Source organism: Podarcis filfolensis (genome assembly GCF_964270895.1).
Source record: "Podarcis filfolensis genome assembly, chromosome: 12".
In the NCBI taxonomy this organism is placed as follows: Eukaryota; Metazoa; Chordata; class Lepidosauria; order Squamata; family Lacertidae; genus Podarcis; species Podarcis filfolensis.
The window spans coordinates 13,506,576-13,525,966 of record NC_139614.1 but is presented as its reverse complement, the minus strand read 5'-3'; the positions used below and the strand labels follow the sequence as shown (position 1 = coordinate 13,525,966).

The window sequence follows — 19,391 nt, the reverse complement described above, 5'->3', positions numbered from 1 at the left end:
TGTTTTTTTTCTGTCCTCTGTCTCAAATAGTGAGCATTTCAGAAATAATTGTTTAGAAATAGCTTTAAGAGAGAAGCAAAGCAAAATTTGAGCAGTGTCTAAACACATCTTATCAGACGCTCCATGCAATTCCTTGCTGCCTAATGTTTCTTTCACAGATAAGTGTAACCCTGCTCCAGAATGCCGGGTGATGGATTCCTCTCCCATCCTAATCAACATGGACATCACATACATCCTCGACAGCTCTCGGAACGTGGGGAGTGAGGACTTTGAGACCATGAAGACCTTTGTGAGCAACATGTTGGATTCTTTCGTTGTTGCTTCTCTACCCATGGAGTCGGATGGAGGGGCGAGGGTGGCATTAGTGCAGCAGGCTCCACAAAATTTCACGGTCGACGGATTCTCAAGTCCAGTGAAGGGAGAGTTTGACTTGGTCTCCTATGACAACAAGAACCTGATGAAAATGCACATCGAAGAATCCGTTCGCCAGCTGGAAGGTCCATCAGCAGTAGGACATGCTCTAGATTGGACCATCAGCAACGTATTTTTGGAAGCCCCCAACCCGAGAAAACACAGGGTCATCTTTACAATACTCGGGAGTCAGACAAGTTCCTGGGACAGGGAGAAACTGAGGAAAATGTCACTAGAAGCCAAGTGCCAAGGATTCACCATGGTCACCTTAGCTCTTGGAAGTAGAGTTGACGATATGGAGATGACAGAACTCTCTAGCGCTCCAGTAGAGCAGCACCTGTTGGCACTGGGCAGGACTGGTAAACTTGAATTGCCATATGCTCTGCAATTTAGTCGAGCCTTCTTAAATCTTTTAAAACGTAAGTGCTACGCAGTTTGGTGTGCTTCCTTTGCTACTGAGTGATGCTGTGCTAGGGGCTGTTTATCTGCCATTCTAGGTGGCCTGTTGCTTCATACATAAATTTGCCTCAGTCCATTTATAGCAGGGGTGTCCAACAGGTCAATCGCGGTCTACTGGTAGATCCCCGTGAGGTTTTGGTAGATCACGGTCGATCTTTGGCTCCCTTTCCTTAGTGTCGCTAAAACTGACTCCTGCCACACCCCCTCACCCCATCCTCCATTGTTGTATGATCTCTGGAAGGGAAGATGGAGCTTTCTCTGTGCTGCTGTTTTCATCCATATCCATCTTTTTGTGAGTGACCCCTTTGTCCCTTGCCTTTAATCCCCCCCAAAAAAAGTGGAATCTCCCCTCTAAAAGCATTTTTTTAAACTCCTCAAAATGGGCCTTTTCTCCTCTGTAAAAAAGCTTAACAACTTTTAATTTTTTTAAAAAAATTTAATAATTTTTATTAAGTACAAATTAGAAAACATACATATTTACAACAAAAGAAAATACAAAGGAAAAAGAAAATACATATAACCAAGGAAAAAAATTAGAGAATACTTTGCCTCTTTTCATATTTACAGTTATTTATACCTCTATAAAATGCTATTCACAATAAAGGAGTGAAATGAACGATATCAGAAAAAAGAAAAAAAGAACAAAGAAAAAATAAAGAAGTAAAAGAAAAGGATCATAGGTGAAAATTTTTTAAAGTAGATAAGTATTCACTATACATAGCCGTTTCCCATCTATATTTATATTCAATTGTATAATTTCTTAACAACTTTGAGCTGAACCTCCCAAAAATGGGGGCAGATCACTGCCAGTTTTTAATTTTGAAAGTAGATCGTGGTCTCTTGAGAGTTGGCCACCCCTGATTCATAGGATAGATTATACCCTTACAGTGCCATCACATACTCTAAATGCCTACTCACTTGTAGACCTCAATGGGGATTGCGTCCAGGCGAGTGGGTAGAAAATTGCAGCTGTTAACCCACTTACAGGGGAATACGCCCCATTGAACATGGTGAGATTCACTCAGAAGTGAGTAAGTATGTCTAGGGTTGCACTCTTAAGCGATACACAAATTTGATCCCAGTGTGTAACTTTTCTTGGGGCAGGATTTGAATTGTTTTGGTGCAGAAGAAGCTTGGCATGACATGGACGTCCATCAAGTTTCTTCAGAAGAGGCTGCAAAGTTTGCACTTGAGTGTTTTTCAGGGTGTTGTCCCTGTTAGAAAAACAATCAAAACATTCACAGCAGATTAAAGGAGACCTAGGCAATGGCATAAGGGACGCGGGTGGCGCTGTGGGTTAAACCACAGAGCCTAGGACTTGCTGATCAGAAGGTCGGCGGTTCGAATCACCGCAACGAGGTGAGCTCCCGTTGCTCAGTCCCTGCTCCTGCCAACCTAGCAGTTCGAAAGCACGCCAAAGTGCAAGTAGATAAATAGGTACTGCTCTGGCGGAAAGGTAAACGGCGTTTCTGTGCACTGCTCTGGTTCGCCAGAAGCGGCTTAGTCATGCTGGCCACATGACCTGGAAGCTGTACGCCGGCTCCCTTGGCCAATAAAGCGAGATGAGCGCCGCAACCCTAGAGTCGGTCACGACTGGACCTAATGGTCAGGGGTCCCTTTACCTTTACCTAGGCAATGGCATCCGTCTATGTTTCCTGGATGCATCATTCCTAAAGCTTCACTGCTGTTGCTTTGGAGCAAGAAAGGAGCTGTGGCTCTCAACCACAGTTAGGCAGGATTTAGTATAAATAATAAATTGTGTTATTAGAAGAAGAAGAAGAGTTTGGATTTGATATCCTGCTTTATCACTACCCGAAGGAGTCTCAAAGCGGCTAACATTCTCCTTTCCCTTCCTCCCCCACAACAAACACTCTGTGAGGTGAGTGGGGCTGAGAGACTTCAGAGAAGTATGACTAGCTCAAGGTCACCCAGCAGCTGCATGTGGAGGAGCGGGGAAGCGAACCTGGTTCACCAGATTACGAGTCTACCGCTCTTAACCATTACACCACACTGGCTCTCCTATCATCATCATCATAATCATCATCATCATCATCATCATCATCATCATCATCAAAAACTCAACAGATTTATGGAGGGTGCCCAATATGTCCAGAGATTATAAATCTGAAAATTCCTAACACCATGTTCTATGGCAGTCCATGTTTTCAGTTTCGATTTACCCAGAGAACTCTGTGCTTACTTCATTGCTTTCCTTTCCCTTTTCTTTTCCCTCAGGAGAAATGAATCCTTATCCTCCTCCAGGCCTGCAGGAAGAATGTGAAACCCTGGATCGAGGGGACACTTACCAGCAGCTAATAAGGAGGACTGACAGGTACAAATATATATATATATTTGTTCCTCTCCTCTAGAATTAGGGACAAAAACCTACATTGGCTTTAGCAGGAGCAGGAAGCAAAATTTGGAAATGATCTAGGGCAGGGGGCGCCAACTCCCGAGGGACTGCAATCTACTTTCAGAATTAAATCTGACAGTGATCTACCCCCGTTTTTGGGGGGTTCAGGTCAAAGGCAGAAGGCAGAAGGTCTTCTCGGTAGTGGCGCCCGCCCTGTGGAATGCCCTCCCACTAGATGTCAAAGAGAACAACAACTACCAAACTTTTAGAAGACATCTGAAGGCAGCCCTGTTTAGGGAAGCTTTTAATGTTTGATATATTACTGTATTTTAATATTTGGTTGGAAGCCTCCCAGAGTGGCTGGGGTATAAATAAATAAATAATAATAATAATAATAATAATAATAATAATAATTATTATTATTATTATTATTATTATTATTATTTTATTTTGTTGTTGTTGTTGTTGTTAGGAGAGGAAATGCCCATTTTTGGTTGAGCTTTTTTTATACCCTGTTTTATGCCCATTTTGTTGGGGTTCTGGGGGGGGCACTTTTAAGGGGGAAGGGGATTAGTCACTCACCAAAACAGCGCAGGGGAGAGGGACCAGGGCCAGGTGCTCTTAGGCAAAAGCAAAGAAAAATGAGCCTGCAATCTACAGCAACCTACTGCAACCTCCTGGGGATCAACCAGTCGATCCCAATCGACCTGTTGGACATCCCTGATCTAGGGTATCCATATATCTTAGAATAATAGAATCTTTTGTATGACCCTTCTGCCAAACATATCTGAAATCTTATCTCTTCCGCCCTGCCCTCCATTCCCCTTTTCAGTATCGTTTTCCCTGAAATAGTTTACAAAGATTCTTTGCGACCGTCCCCATCACCCGGAGGAAACATGCAAGAAGAAATTATGGCAGCCACCCAAGAACCCATTAAGTACAGAGAAGAAGAGAAACAGTATGATGATTTCACAGACATCAGTGTTCAAGGTGAATGACGTTTTGAGCTAATTCAGAGAACAGTACGTATGTTTGCTTGTATTGATAGATAGATAGACAGAAAGAATGACTGTGATATCCATGACCCCCTATAGTTATATTTCTCAATCTGCTGTGCTAAAGTTTGAGATGGTTTGCAGCAAGCAGAACGATCATCTGCCATTTCCCCCCAGAATGGAATCTATAGATGGATCCAGTCATTCTGATGTCTATCACATCGTTACCGCAGAGAAACAGTACCTGCGCTTTCTTCTTGTGTTTTTCTACATGTTCGATAAATTTACAATCTTTTTTTAAAAATATTTTTTTTTGGGAATTTTATTTACAACGTAACATAAACCCCCCACCCACAACCAACCCTCACTAAACGGGAACATAACATACAGTGAGCATAACATACAACAATACAAACAACGAAATAAAAGACTTCGTTTATCCTGTATCTGGCCTCCTTATTTACTTCTTATAAACTGTTTCCTTTATTATTAAGATTTTTCTAATTATAACTTAAATATCCACAAATTCTCTGCCAGCTCGAAGAGATGTTTATAATTCTTAGTACATTGGAGCACTGCTTCTGGATCTTCTGCAGATCAAAGTGGCCTTTCGGAAGACCAGGATTAATTATCAATTGGCCTCCTTCTGGCAGGAGCTGAGCCACTGAACAACCATGTCCTGCTCTGAGCAGAGGTTTTAGCCCTGTGTTAGTGGAATTGTCTTTGGATATTTCTGACTTGGAGACAATTAGAATAATAGAATTGTAGAGTTGGAAAGGACCCTAAGAGTCCTCTAGTCCAAACTCCTGGACTAGAGGACCCTTAGGAATCTCAGCTAAAGCATCCATGACGGATGGCCGTCCATGAAGCAACACATTTAAGAAGAGTTTATCATTCCCTGCAAAAATGAAGCCTGCAGCTGACAGCTCATTTGACTTCCTTATACTTTCTATACTGATTTGGGGCCATTGAAGCATAGCTGTCAACTGTCCCTTATTTGGCGGGAAACTCCCTTATCCCAGCGCCGTGTCCCGCTGCTGTCCCTTATTGATGATGTCCCTTAAATTTCCTGGGTTTCAAAGGAAGCAGCTCCTCTCCCTCCCTCCCTGCCGGCCAGGGAGGAGGGAGGCTCCAACTGTGTTGGTCCGTTCTTAACCTGAAACTGTTCTTAACCTGAAGCACCACTTTAGCTAATGGGGCCTCCTGCTGCCGCCACGCTGCCGGAGCACGATTTCTGTTCTCATCCTGAAGCAAAGTTCTTAACCTGAAGCACTTTTTCTGGGTTAGCAGAGTCTGTAACCTGAAGCGTATGTAACCTGAAGCGTATGTAAACCGAGGTACCACTGTATTATTATTTATTATTTTTATTGTTAATACTTTCTATACCAAGAAACGCAAACTGACAGAGATTCCTGCATTGCAGGGGGGTTGGGGTCTCTTCCAACTTTACATTTCTATGATTCTATGATCTATTTGTAAAAGGAACATGCATCATTTTCACATTGGTAACCGCGAACCCTTCTGTTCTCTCCCCAGACGCTTGCATAGTGGATATGGACAACGGCGAGTGTGACGATTACGTTCTGAAGTGGTATTTTGAGAAAAAACTGCACATTTGCACCCAGTTCTGGTATGGTGGCTGTGGAGGAAACGCCAACAGATTTGAAACTCAAGAAGAATGCGAAGCTTTATGCATCAAATCATCCTAATGTGGAGAGTGCCAGCCATGAACAATGGGTCTAGTTATCCACTAAAGAGGTGGAATAAACCCAAGATCAAATGAAACAGGTCTTAAATTTTGTGGCGCAGAGTGAAAGTTTTGTGCTTGCGTCTGTTAAGAGCAGCGTGTCTTGTGGCACCTTAAATACACAACAGATTTATTTTGACATATTTAGTCCACCAGAACTTCTGGTTTCCTTAGGATGTTTTGTTGTTTTTTCCTGCTATAATCTATTAATAGCACAGCTCTGTAGGGGTTAAAGTAATGTCTTCGTTGACTATGGAAGTGCTTTTTGTAACTGAGGACATTTTTTAAAAAAAGACTAAAACTTGATATCATTTCATTACCAAGATGTGCACCTTGTACAGGAGACAAACGATACCTCAGACATTTGAAAGTGAGCTCTGGGTTGCCACTGACACAATGTCACGGCTAATAGAACTGTTCTGATTTTTCACAAGGTGTAAAATTACAAAATTGTGGTAATAAATGTTTCATGCAACTGATTCTTCTTAGTCCAGCTTTTTTTTTGTCTGAAATAAACACACTGTATTTGAATAAAAGCAGTTCCTCCAAAACAACGTATTATGAATATGAAGCCCACATTGCTGTTTCATATAATATATGCAATTTACGTATTTTGGAGTATGTTCCATTGAACCCAATGGAACTTTCTTCTGAATAAACAGCTATAGGGTTGCATTGGCAAGTTACAGTGGTACCTTGGTTTATGAACTTAATCCATTCCGGAAGCCCGTTCTTAAACCAAAGCGTTCTTAAACCAAGGCGTGCTTTCCCATAGCAGCGGGTGGCTCAATTTACAAATGGAACACACTCAACAGGAAGCGAAACATGTTCTGCTTCCAAGGCAAAGTTCACAAACCAAAACACCTACTTCCGGGTTTGCAGCGTTCTTAATCCAAGTTGTCCATAAACTAAGCTGTTCTTAAACAAAGGTACTACTGTATTGTCCTTTTTAATGGTGTGTTATTTATTTCCAAAAAACCACTGAAGTTTCAGTTTCAGAATCAACACAAAATATATGAAAAAGCGATATAATGCAGCATACCTATTGTGAACCTACACACCTTAGTATTAGCTGAGTATTATTAAAAATCCAATTGATACATTCAATGAAACAGAAGGGTGTGCTTCTCTAATTTTTTACCTGATTTGGACATCTAACTGCTGTTTTAATATTTGTTTTCACTGCCTTGGATACAAGCAGTTGATAAAAAAGGGACTAGGTAAACTTTTAATGTATCTCCAAAGAAAAAATGTCAAGTTTCTCCAGTATGGTAAATCAGCTTAACATTGTTAAAAAAACCAAACTTTTTAAAAAATGCTGATTAAGTTTCTACTAATCCTTCTCAGCTTTTATTCTTGAAGTTTGGTTGGACTACCACTCCCATCATCAGTCTGCCTGGCTGCTGCTGAAGGAATCCCTGCCCTATGCCATACCATGGGGACATCGTAAACCTTCATACATACATACATACATACATACATACATACCCCACCCATCTGGCTGGGTTTTCCCAGCCACTCTGGGCAGCTTAAAGCATATCTAAAAACTTTATGCCTTTGTGTTGTTGTATATTACTAAATATCACCTCACACAGTCCCTCTTGTAAAAGGCAAAGGTAAAAAGGTAAGGACCCCTGGACAGTTAAGTCCAGTCAAAGGCGACTATGGGGTTGTGGCACTCATCTCGCTTTCAGGCCGAGGGAACCAAAATTTGTCCACAGACAGCTTTCTAGGTCATGTGGCCAGCATGACTAAACTGTTTCTGGCGCAACAGGGCACCGTAACGAGTGCCAGTGCACCTGGAAATGGTGTTTACCTTCTCGCCAGAGCGGTACCTATTTATCTACTTGCACTGGCATGCTTTCAAATTGCTAGGTTGGCAGGAGCTGGGACAGAGCAACGGGAGCTCACTTCATTGCGGAGATTCGAACCGCCGACCTTCTGATTGGCAAGCCCAAGAGGCTCAGTGGCTTAGACCACAGCACCACCCGCGTCCCTCTAGTCCCTCTTGTAATGTGTGGCTGAATGAAATGAAAATGGGGGCACTGGTTTGTTTAAAATTAACCAAAATAATTGATGGGAACACTTTCTGACCCAATCCTTTCTTTTAGTCCACTCAGGGGCAAGAGGCTGTAGACATGAGTCACAACGCCGGAACACAGCCTGCTTTAAATTGATACCTGTCTGAGTAAATTTGATATTAGTAGTACAAATAAACACAGAAAGTCTTGATGGAGAAGCCATGAGCAAACTCTGCAAACCATCTCTAGCGGATGCCTATAAAGAATTTTACAGCATGCTACATTCCTGCATTTTTTCATATTCTTCTTTATGCTCCTTAAGCTCATAAATCTAGCTGTCTGGAGTGTATAGAAGTCCAGCTATTGGGTTTCTCAAAAGGATCCGAAATGGCTTTCCCATATGCTATATCTTACAGACGGCCAGAGCAAAATAAAATAAACATACCCCAGTAAAGCAAAAGGCATGTCGTGAACCATGGCTGTAATCCTACACTCAGCTGGGCTGCATAAATCTCATTGAAACCAAACCTGTCTGCATTATACATTTAAAATGGCACCATACCACTTTAAACAGTGCAATCTTCTCCCAAAGAATCTTGGGAGCTGTAGTTTGTTCAGGGTGCCAAGAGGTGTTAGGAGGTGTTGCAGCCACAGAGCTACAATTCACAGAGTGGTATGAGAATCAATCCCTCTTTCCCTGGATTCCTGAGAGGTGTTGATCTGGGAGAACTGTTAAGTTGTGGGTGAACATATCAGACGACACAGCGATTCTTCAAACAGCTCTTGTTTATTCACAGGCCAGGACAGAACTGAACTGAAGGGTTCAGTCAGCCTGCTTATATAGAGCTCCAGTACAACGTTACTGTAACAACTTTCTAAAAGTATCCAATCACTAAACGTCACTTTCGATCCCTTATTTGCATAACTATCTACAGTATCCCCCTGCTGGCCCAGGGTGAGAACTTCAGTATATAACAAGAACCTCTCAGCACCCTTAACAAACTACAGATCCTAGGATTCTGTGGGGAAAACCATGGCTGCTCAGGCATGGAAGGTCTTAGCCAGGGGTCAGCAAACTTTTTCAGCAGGGGGCCAGTCCACTGTTCCTCAGACCTTGTGGGGAGCCAGACTATATTTTGAAAAGAAAAGAAAAATGAACAAATTCCTATGCCCTACAAATAACCCAGAGATGCATTTTAAATAAAAGCACACATTCTACTCATGTAAAAACACACTGATTCCCAGACTGTCCGCGGGCCGAATTTAGAAAGCGATTGGGCCAGATCCAGCCCCCAGGCCTTAGTTTGCCTACCCATGGCCTTAATACTACTTCAACATTTGATCATCGTATTTTGAATGACTTTTTGTTGCCTGATTGGCATGCATGAATTAGAGATGGCAGGATCAGATTACAATCACCACACCCACCATCTTACTGTATTTTTCGCTCTATAAGACGCACCAAACCACAAGACGTACCTAGTTTTTGGAGGAGGAAAACAAGAAAAAAAATATTCTGAATCTCAGAAGCCAGAACAGCAAGAGGGATCGCTGCACAGTGAAAGCAGCAATCCCTCTTGCTGTTCTGGCTTCAGCAAAAGCTGTGCAGCCTGCATTCGCTCCATAAGACACACACACATTTCCCCTTACTTTTTAGGAGGGAAAAAGTGAGTCTTCTAGAGCAAAAAATACGGTAATCTTCTAGCGCTAATACAGCACAGGTCAGTGTGGCCAATATTTGTAATATTTGTTTCATCTATTGAGTAGGTGAGTCGCTCCATCTGGTACACAGGCTGAGACCCTACCTGCCTGCAGACTGTATTGCCAGAGTGGTGCATGCTTTGGTTATCTCCTGCTTGGACTATAGCAATGATCTCTACATGGGGCTACCTTTGAAGGTGACCCGGAAACTACAATTAATTCAGAATGCAGCAGCTAGATTGGTCACTGGGAGTGGCAACCTAGACCATATAACACTGGTCCTGAAAAACCTACATTGGCTCCCAGTATGTTTCCGGGCACAATTCAAAGTGTTGGTGCTGACACTTAAAGCTCTAAACGGCTTCAGCCCAATATACGTGAAGGAGCATCTCCACCCCCATCATTCAGCCTGGAGACTGAGGTCCAGCTCCAAGGGCCTTCTGACGGTTCCCTCACTGTGAGAAGCCAAGTTACAGGGAACCAGGCAGAGGGCCTTCTCAGTGGAACGTCCTCCTGTCAGATGTCAAGGAAATAAACTACTATCTGACTTTTAGAAGACATCTGAAGGCAGCCCTGTTTAGGGAAGTTTTTAATGTTTGATGTTTAATTGTGTTTTTAATATTCTGTTGGGAGCTGCCCAGAGTGGCTGGGGAGGCCCGGCCAGATGGGCGGGGTATAAGTAATAAATTGTTGTTGTTGTTGTTTAGTTAGCTCATGGCATGTGTCTCTTGAGCCCAGTTCCACAGGCTGTTGCCCTAAATGTGCCCCCATCCAGGGTTGGTACTGGGGTTGTTGGTGTTATAGATTGGGGGGGGGACACCCCCTTAAACCCTAGAAATGAATAAATGGTAGGATTTGGATGGCTTGAGATGTGAAGGGAGAAATACAAGCTGTAGAGGAATTCCTGGGCAGAATGGCCAGGCCAATACAGTGGTACCTCTGGTTGCGAACAGGATCCGTTCTGGAGGCCCGTTCGCAACATGAAAAGAGCACAACCTGCAGCGGCGCATCTGCGCACACACAGGCTGCGATTCGCCGCTTCTGCACATGCGCGTGATGTCATTTTGCACTTCTGCACATGCGCGAGCGGTGAAACCCGGAAGTAACCCTTTCCAGTACTTCCGGGTCACCGCGGGACGTAACCTGAAAGAACGTAACATGAAGCAAACGTAACATGAGGTATGATTGTACAAGAGAACTGTCCTCCCCACCTCCTTGCCCTGAGTTGTGAACAGAGACTGGGGGCTTCCTGGTGGTCTAGTGGTTAGGATTTGGCGCTCTCACCACCGCGGTCCGGGGTGAAACAAAACAAAACACAGAGATTGGGGGTTTGGAAGGTTGCCAGGGTAACTGGGAGTGAGGAGACAGGAAAAGAGAGGGTTTTTTAGCAAGGTGTTCTGGGAAGAGGAAGGGAGAAGAAAGACTGTCATCCATCTTGGGCAGGCTGGCTGGGAAAGATGCCTCAGACTCCAGCCACACTGCTGTGGAGAACAAGCCCCTCTTGAAATGACCATGTTGTAAGGTCTGGACTCCCTCCATGCAGACTGAAGGTGTAAACAGGTGAATAAACCATTTTTCTTAAAGCTACAAAGCCACTTCCGCCCTGCAGAGGTGGTGGGATTGCGGGCGTCACGGCCCCACCCCGCGCGATTGGGGGAATCCCCGGCCGCGTCACCCCCTGGCAAGCCAATCGGCTGGCTCTGGGGGCATGACCTGCCCTATTTAACGCAGGTACGGCTGGGGATCTCCCTCTTTTCCTGCCTATCAGCTGCTCCTGTTTCCCACCCTCCCGCCCTTTAAGGTTTTCATTCCTTGACCTTGATTGGTCGCCGTTGAGGGGCCTGGTAGGAATTTTTCCACTTGGCAAATTGGCACCAGCCACTTGGTTTTCACCTACCTTGTAGCAAATCGTCACAACTTCCTGGGTATTGGCGGTTAGGCATTGGTATTGCTCTGTAGATGGAAGAGGGGAGGTAGCACCATCACCTGCCCTGCATATTGAAGGGTAATCCAAGAAAGGATTCTGGGGGGCGTGGCCCTGTCCGAAGCCTAGTAGATGTGCATCAGCAGGACTCCCCCTACTGGTGGTTAATCCTTCCTGGACTTCAAGGGGACGGGCTGAAGCCGGATATAGTTGGTTAGGACCAATGCCTAAGCCAATACCACTCATCACCTGTAACCAATAAAGTTGTTGCCTTATTTAGCCCATTAACCTTAATAATTGTGTCATGTGTCTTTATTTCCACTGGGGGAGGTGGGAACTCACCACGCAACAGTCTCTGCCATGTCTCCAAAGGAACACAGACCCTGGAACCCCCTGGAATCTTGCTGCGGCTTGGCAGAGAGTGGGGTGTAGCACCCAAGTTTTGTAACAGTGCTGGGAACAGCCCTTCAGATGTTGAACTACGACTTTCATCATACCTGATCATGGGCTTCTGCTGGCTGAGGTTGATGGAAATTGGAGTTGATGGAAGGTCACAGGTTCCCCGTTCCTGCTTTGGCTGCTGATCCGACGGCAGGATGCAGGTAGTAACAGTGAGATGCAAAACCTCCTTGTAAAACGGCACATTCTCACTATTATAGCTGGAAATGATAATAAATACTGTTAGAATTATGACGACGATGAAAGTCAATACTTGGGCATAGTGTTCATTTTCCAGTAAGCCCCAGAGGGATGTATCATATTTATATATCCTGTCCGCCCCCCGCCCCCCCCAGCCCCAAAACCGCTCCAGGTAGAAACTATTCAGCTAATTTTCTCCGCGTTCTTTGGCCAAGAATGGTGGACAAGCGAGGCCAGGAAAATCACTTGATAGATCATCCCACTGGAACTCCAGCATCTCAGCGGCAACCAACAAAAGGTTCAGCAGCAGTTCAGATCCATCTCCAAATTGTCCTTGCAGAGCCATTGCCAATGGGCATGGCTTTGCCAGCCAAAACAGTAGTGGGGAGGGGGGAAGCCCCACACCTGAAGGAGTTAGGTCAGAACGCTGATTCACCCCTCACACCCCAACTCTACACAATCTACAAAACACCAGGACCATCTTCTACCGCTGCTGGCTAAGGAATTTATAGGACTGGATCGATTCCCAAAGAGCAAATCAGGTTAGTAAGAGATTCTCCCAGGGCAAGGGTAGGCTCACTTTTCTCCTCTCTTGAGGTGGAATCAGCAAAGAAGACAGGCTGGAGAAGGGAAGGGTTAGGTAGCAGGGAAGAAAAGACCAGGAAAGGTCATCTTGGAAGAAGAGCAAAGTGCTCTGGAGAACTTCAAAAATGCATCCCGTTTCAATGTGGAAGAGCCTTTTGCGGCAAATCGTTTCTACAGAGGCTTCCACTGCTCCTGAGATCCTCTGAATGGGTTGTGACCTGAGAAGCATCTTCTTTTTCTTCTTGGTAAGTAGCAGCAACTGTCTTTGGTGCTGAATAGGAGAAGGAGAGTCCCCTATTTTGCTTGATCATTTAGGAAATCTGATCATTTAGGGCAGCAGAGTAGAGCAGGATTGCTTGAATTTTGCCTTGTGGGTGACTCTGCTCTTATACTCTCCCTTTCTCTCCCCCCCCAATATAGATAGATAGATAGATAGATGGATATAGATAGATAGATAGATAGATAGATAGATAGATAGATAGATAGATAGATACATTTATAGAACAACTTGCAAAGCTTTCCCAAACGGCAATGGGTAAATACATACTTGCTAGGTCACATGTGCATCAACTTGTGTCCTGTCAAGTAATATATCCTAAACCACAGAGCCTAGGACTTGCTGATCAGAAGGTCGGCGGTTCAAATCCCTGCAATGGGGTAAGTCCTGTTGCTTGGTCCCTGCTCCTGCCAACCTAGCAGCTCTAAAGCACATCAAAGTGCAAGTAGATAACTAGGTACCGCTCCGGTGGGAAGGTAAACAGCGTTTCTGTGCGCTGCTCTGGTTCGCCAGAAGTGGCTTAGTCATGCTGGCCACATGACCCGGAAGCTGTACGCCGGCTCCCTCGGCCAGTAAAGCGAGAGGAGCGCCGCAACCCCAGAGTCGGCCACGACTGGACCTAATGGTCAGGGGTCCCTTTACCTTTACCTTTATCCTTCAATTAAAATGTATCCTTCAATTAAAATACACAAGTCAACAGAGAAGCCCAACACCCTTGCCTGTCTTTCTAATCCCATCATCTTCCCAACCCCTCCCCAAATATTCGAGCAACATGGCCAGAAAATGATTGAACGTTTTTTCCCTGCATTGCCCCTTGTCAAGAGGTGTCTCCTAACAAGTCCCAGTTAAAACATCACCAACACTTAGTGGTTTAAGAACGAAAGAAAACTCTGGGAACCGAAGCAAATCTCTTTCCAGTTGTGACTGCAATGTGGCAATGTGTGTGTTTTTAAGTCGAATGCATTATAGCTTGGATCCTTAAGGAAGTTCATGCGAGGAAAGTTTCCCATTCCTTCCTCCCACCTGCATTCCTCAGGAAAAAAGCCTTTCAAAATGGTAGGGGGTGGACAGGCTCTTGAGTAATGTCCTTAAGTGAACTTATCTCAGGTTCCAAGACCAGTTCTGGATGATATTCCATCCCACATTGTTGAAGAGAGTTCCCCCCACCCACCAAGAGAAGGTTTTTTTGGAAGAGGTGCAAGAGACTGCAGCACAAGGTGGGATGGGAAATTTAAAATATCTAAGGACCCAAGCCAAAACATACACAAAGTGAAGTTGGCAATATGTGTTGTACCTGTCAGTGTGAGCTAAGCGTTTTTGCATGCCTAGGCCTGCTCTGTTTCACATAAGCGCAATTGCTTAATGAGTTGGGCTTCACGCTTCACAAAGCCCAGACAAACGGCACTTTTCCTTTTCCTGGGTTTCCGTCAAAAGAAGCCTATTTTATTCGGCTCCTTTGTGGAGATAGCCACAAATCTCGTGGGCCAACCCATCTCCAGAAACCAAATATTCAGAAAACTGATTGTCCCTGCTATGTGAACATCTTGTGACCAGTTCGAAAGATATGCTGAACTATTCCCCAGATGTTTGAGAAGTATGCACCCAATTGGCTCATTGGATCATTCTGTAAATCTTACCCTTGTGTGAGAGGAAATATATTAGTATATAAATTCTCCAGTAAGAGGAAGCAACATTTCCCCAAATGTTTTCCTTGGCTGCATGCTGGGTGGGAAACATGCAAGTCCAGGATAAGGCTAGGCTTGCTCCTGTAGTCAACCTGTGGTCTTCTGCTGGACTACAAATCCCATCACCCCTGACCTCTGGCCATGCTTGCTCGGGCTAATGGCGGTTGGAGTCCAACAACATCTGGAGGTGACTCTATTTTTTTTTATAATAATATTTATTCAGAGTTTGAAGGTTACCAAAAAAAAAGAAAAAAGAAATAGAAAAGACAGAAAAAGTACAAAAATCATTTAGAAAAGGGGAAAAAAAGAAAAAAAAGAAAAACAAGTTAAACCTTTACATAACTTTCTTCTTTTACTTATTTCCTTGACCTCCTCACACCTCCCATTTTTGTATTCTAGTTCAAAAATTTTCCTTTCAGCAAATCCTTCCAACCTTTTTTTTAACCTTAATAATTTATTTTAATATATTGTAATTTTGCGCTCTCTCTTTCATCAATTTCATCAGTTCATTTTTACTTAATCCTTTATATCATTTCTGCCAAAACCACCTAATTTTCTTTTTCCAACATCTTTCTAACAGTCCTTGATTTTGCGATATTTTTAAGGGTATACTTTAAATACTTATTCTTAGTACGTTTCCCTAGGGTCGAAAAAGATTCCCTTCCACGAATTTCCCTACTCTCATTAAAAGAAAAACAAAAAGGAAATTATATTATATACATATTGAGTTCCCAATTTCCAATCCACCCAAACCCCTTCCCGGTTTCAGTCCCCAGCATAAGTCCATCAATCTCAGAAAGCCATCAGCCCGGAGATCTCAAATCCGAGGCTTTTAAATCTCTTTCATGTCCCCTCTGCCAGTCTTTTTGATAATTTTTAGTATTAAAAGCCAAATCTCGGGGAAGCTCCAACCCAACAGCATCCACATTCCTTCCAGCCAAACCTCCATAATTGAAAATAGGGCCTATAAAATATTCCAAATCTTGTTTCATTCTCCTTTCAGATCCAACGGTCCCCAAAGTTCCAGCTTCCACCTGGATCAGATTTGTAATCCAAAGGTCATCTGGTCTCCACATAAGGGAATCCCTCCATTTTTCACTTTCCAATTCAGGCCAGGCTTCCATCTTCCAAGATTTATTTCTCCTTGTTACCCTCATGTCAGGCTTCAAGTTGTAGCTCGCCTTTTGCATCTGCAGGGTTACGGCTCCCCCTTTCTTCGCTTCGGAGACAACATAGTTCTCCTTCTCTAATTTCCCTGTTTGTTCAGTTGAATAAAATTCCTGTGCCGAGTTCTTATCAAGTTCATTATTAGTACTCACTCTTGTTCCCAAAGTTGTAACATTTGTAGTCAAAACATTTATCTGACCTTGCAACTTTCCCAAGAGAAAGAATGTCTTATTCAATTCAAACTGAATTTCCTTCCCGACAGCCATTCTTGAACAGTCCAGGGTCGAAAAACAACTTCTCAGCTGGTCCTTGATGCAATATCCCAAAGCTCCCTCTAGGGGAATTTAAGTTTCTTTTCACTCCTCTCAGCACAGACCCAAAGGTCCCACACGTTAAATTGTAACAGTCTTTCCTTCATTTAAAATACAAATTTGTAGCAAATGTAGACAATAGAAACAAAGTCCTCTTTTTGTATCTTGACAGCTAACTTGACAGCTGTCAAATTATTCTGTTCCTCATCAGTGGGCTCTCACGGACCACTCCCGGGTCCGGGGGGGAGGTGGCACATCAAATCCCAAATTTTATTCTTCCCCTGCAGGCTCCCCTGCTTCCAAGAAAATTTTCTGATAGTCTCAATCAGTAGAATTAAAATCCTTTACAAAAAAAACAACTCTCCACGACCTTAGTTGACAGGTTCTTTTCTTTAGATTATTTACAGAAAGGGGAGGCGGACTTCCTGTTTGGACCTTCCCCGATCGGTGCCAAATTTAAAAATATTTTAAGAATCCAATTTCCGTACTACTCACGGGTTGTTGTTTGAAATCCAAATGTCCACAGAAAGAAGTCAGCGCTCTCCGGCAACGGCTGTGCGGCTTCACTCCGCGAAAATAGCAGTCAATTCGAAACACCGCGCCACTCACCCCGCGTCACTTCGGAAGCCCCGAAAAGGGGTTTCCCTGTGGGTAGGGGGGGAGCTCCTGGTGTCAGCCGAATCCCACGTTCCCAGGCTTCTTCCGCCTGGGATTTTTAAAGGGTCTCCGCCTTCGCCGCGGCTGCAAGACCCGATTTTTGCGGAGCAGGTTCCTCCGAGTCAGAGGAAATCCGCCATTGCCGATGGCGCTGACCCGGAAGTTCCCTTGGAGGTGACTCTAGACTTGCATGATGTCTGAAGTCATCCATTGCTACAAGTAGCAAACACACGTTTCTGCTACGGGGTTGTCTATCTGTGTTGGAAAGGCCAGCTGCCAGTTTGACAAGTACTGGAATCCAAGATATCTATTAAGAAATTTGTATTCTTGCATAAACGTTATGAAGTTGCTTTCAGTTCAGGGAAGTGTTTGCAGATGTATGAAACTTGTGCTTATGTTACACTTAGGATCAAAGTTTGGAAAGTTAACCAGGGGAATCTGGGCCTGATGGTCTTTATCCATGTGGTTTTGAAATATAAAAAGGAGTTAGATGTTGAAAGCTGGATCTACACTGAATATATGTCTGAATTAGGTTTACCTGCAAAGGGGCAGGGGAAGACGAATGCTGAAATGTGTCAGGTTAGACTTGCCAATACATCACTCAGCTAGATTTAAGAACTTAAGGCCTCCATGCTGCTGGATGCAAAATACCCAATGACAGCTGGTCACATTGGGATCACATTGGGAATGTTGTATTTTAATCTTGTTTTTAAGTTGTATTTTAATCAATTGTTTTTATACCTGGTGTTAGCTGCCCTGAGCCCGGTCTTGGCTGGGGAGGGTGGGATATAAATAAAAATTATTATTATTATTATTATTATTATTATTATTATTATTATTATTTGCTAACGAAAGCTTAAAGTAGTTGGAGAAGGGAGGGGGAAATGCAGTTATTATCCCAAAGGATCTTGTTCCTAGTCGTTTTCTTCAGTTTTCATCAGGCAAGTTTGTGGTCTTTCAATAGACACAGGATGGAAAGCAAATATTTCTTGCAGTGCAAAGCGTAACAATTTGAAGAGAAGTCCTACATTGAATGAAGTTGAGACTGAACTCATTGTGACTATAAACAGGAAGGAAAAGAAACTTGGAAGATGTTCCTGCAGCATCTAACAAAACCATTCCTGCAATACAGATCCATATGCAAGTAATTGAAAGCCACCTGTTGGGATGAATGAAAACCTTTGATAATACAGTTGTTCAGCAGATGTCCGGGGTAACCTGGGGAGAACTTTGCCACAACGAGCAGAAAGCATTTCGCCATTTGATTTCTGATAACACTTGATGATCACTGACGGATGAATTTTGGGAATGGACCAACAGTATGTATACCAACAACCTCAGGCAGCAGCAAAACAGCCTTTTGATCAGGCCTTGCATTGCAAAATGAATGAACTTCTATGTGCTTAGCCAGAAGCGGCTAAAGAAGTAACTATTCAAAATTGGATGCTTCAATATAGTGACAAGTGGTCTGGGCCAGTATTTCACCGCCTCAGGACTTGAAGATTGTGTGAGACAATACAGAAAGTTTTCAGGAACGTGTTGAAAGGACAACTGTGCAATGAGAAGAATAAATTAAAACAGAAAATCTTGATAAACAAATAATTTGTGTGGTTGTCCAGTTCAAACAAAGGATTCCTTTATGGCGTTGTTGACCAGCAAATGATGATGTTTTCTTTTAGCATATTTGCTGCATTCAAAAACTGTTTTCGCAGGCCAGAGAGGATTCTTCTGAAAGAACAATTAGTGCATAGCTCAACCAATGTCACATTCTTCAAGGATTTAAGAGAACAGCATGCCTTTCCAAGAACCCATTTCAGACATTTTTATTTTGTGAGGAGGAGACCGTGTGTCCTTGCTGTCTCACTCCCCGACCATTCTTGTGTTGGTATGGAAGATCTGATTTCTCCGATGAAAATAGGGACATCTGGTCCTATTTTTGCAAAAAAAAAAAAAAAAAAGAGGTACCAGAACTCACCACAAATGCCTCCCTTGTTCTCTTATAATGACAATGACTCCCGGCTGAAAAATAGGGACCTCCTATTCCATACCCTCCAACATTTCTCCAATGAAAATAGGGGCATCCTAAGGAAAAATGGGACATTCCAGGATCAAATCAGAAACCAGGACAGCTTCTGTAAATCCAGGACTGTCCCTGGAAAATAGGGGTATTTGGAGGGTTATGGTGGCTCTGTTTTACATATACTGCCAAGAGACAGTATGCCTCTGAAGTGAGGAGTGTGTTGTAAGGGATTATAGGGGTAGAAATTCCAAAGAAAATGTTAAAGTTGTTTATGTATGTAACAACAGCGGTGTGATGGCCTGGGACTCGAGCTTGGACTCAGAGCTGAAGGAGTCTCAGTCCGCACCGGATCCTCTGCCTCAGGCGGTATCTGAACTGAGTCTGGGGCCTGATTCTGAAGAGTCCCAGTCTGCACAGGTTCCCCTAAAACAAGCACCAG

General features: G+C 43.6%; 1 protein-coding gene and 1 long non-coding RNA gene across 3 annotated transcripts in view; one reads left to right on the top strand and one right to left on the bottom strand.

Annotated features, from left to right (window-relative positions):
* LOC310745347 (collagen alpha-4(VI) chain-like) overlaps positions 1 to 6,444 on the top strand; it is a 99,446-nt gene extending 93,002 nt beyond the window's left edge. For both annotated transcript variants that reach the window (XM_083577532.1, XM_083577531.1), the window contains 4 exons: positions 159 to 830; positions 3,106 to 3,202; positions 4,056 to 4,213; positions 5,755 to 6,444. In XM_083577532.1, the coding sequence (XP_083433658.1) occupies positions 159 to 830; positions 3,106 to 3,202; positions 4,056 to 4,213; positions 5,755 to 5,927 (1,100 nt within the window). In that variant the 3' untranslated portion in view covers positions 5,928 to 6,444. The remainder of the gene's footprint in view (positions 1 to 158; positions 831 to 3,105; positions 3,203 to 4,055; positions 4,214 to 5,754) is intronic.
* Positions 1 to 19,391, bottom strand: part of LOC310745634 — a 36,863-nt gene that overhangs the window by 12,545 nt on the left and 4,927 nt on the right. Inside the window, exon 2 of the long non-coding RNA XR_014540256.1 lies at positions 12,109 to 12,270. This is a non-coding gene — a long non-coding RNA (uncharacterized lncRNA). The remainder of the gene's footprint in view (positions 1 to 12,108; positions 12,271 to 19,391) is intronic.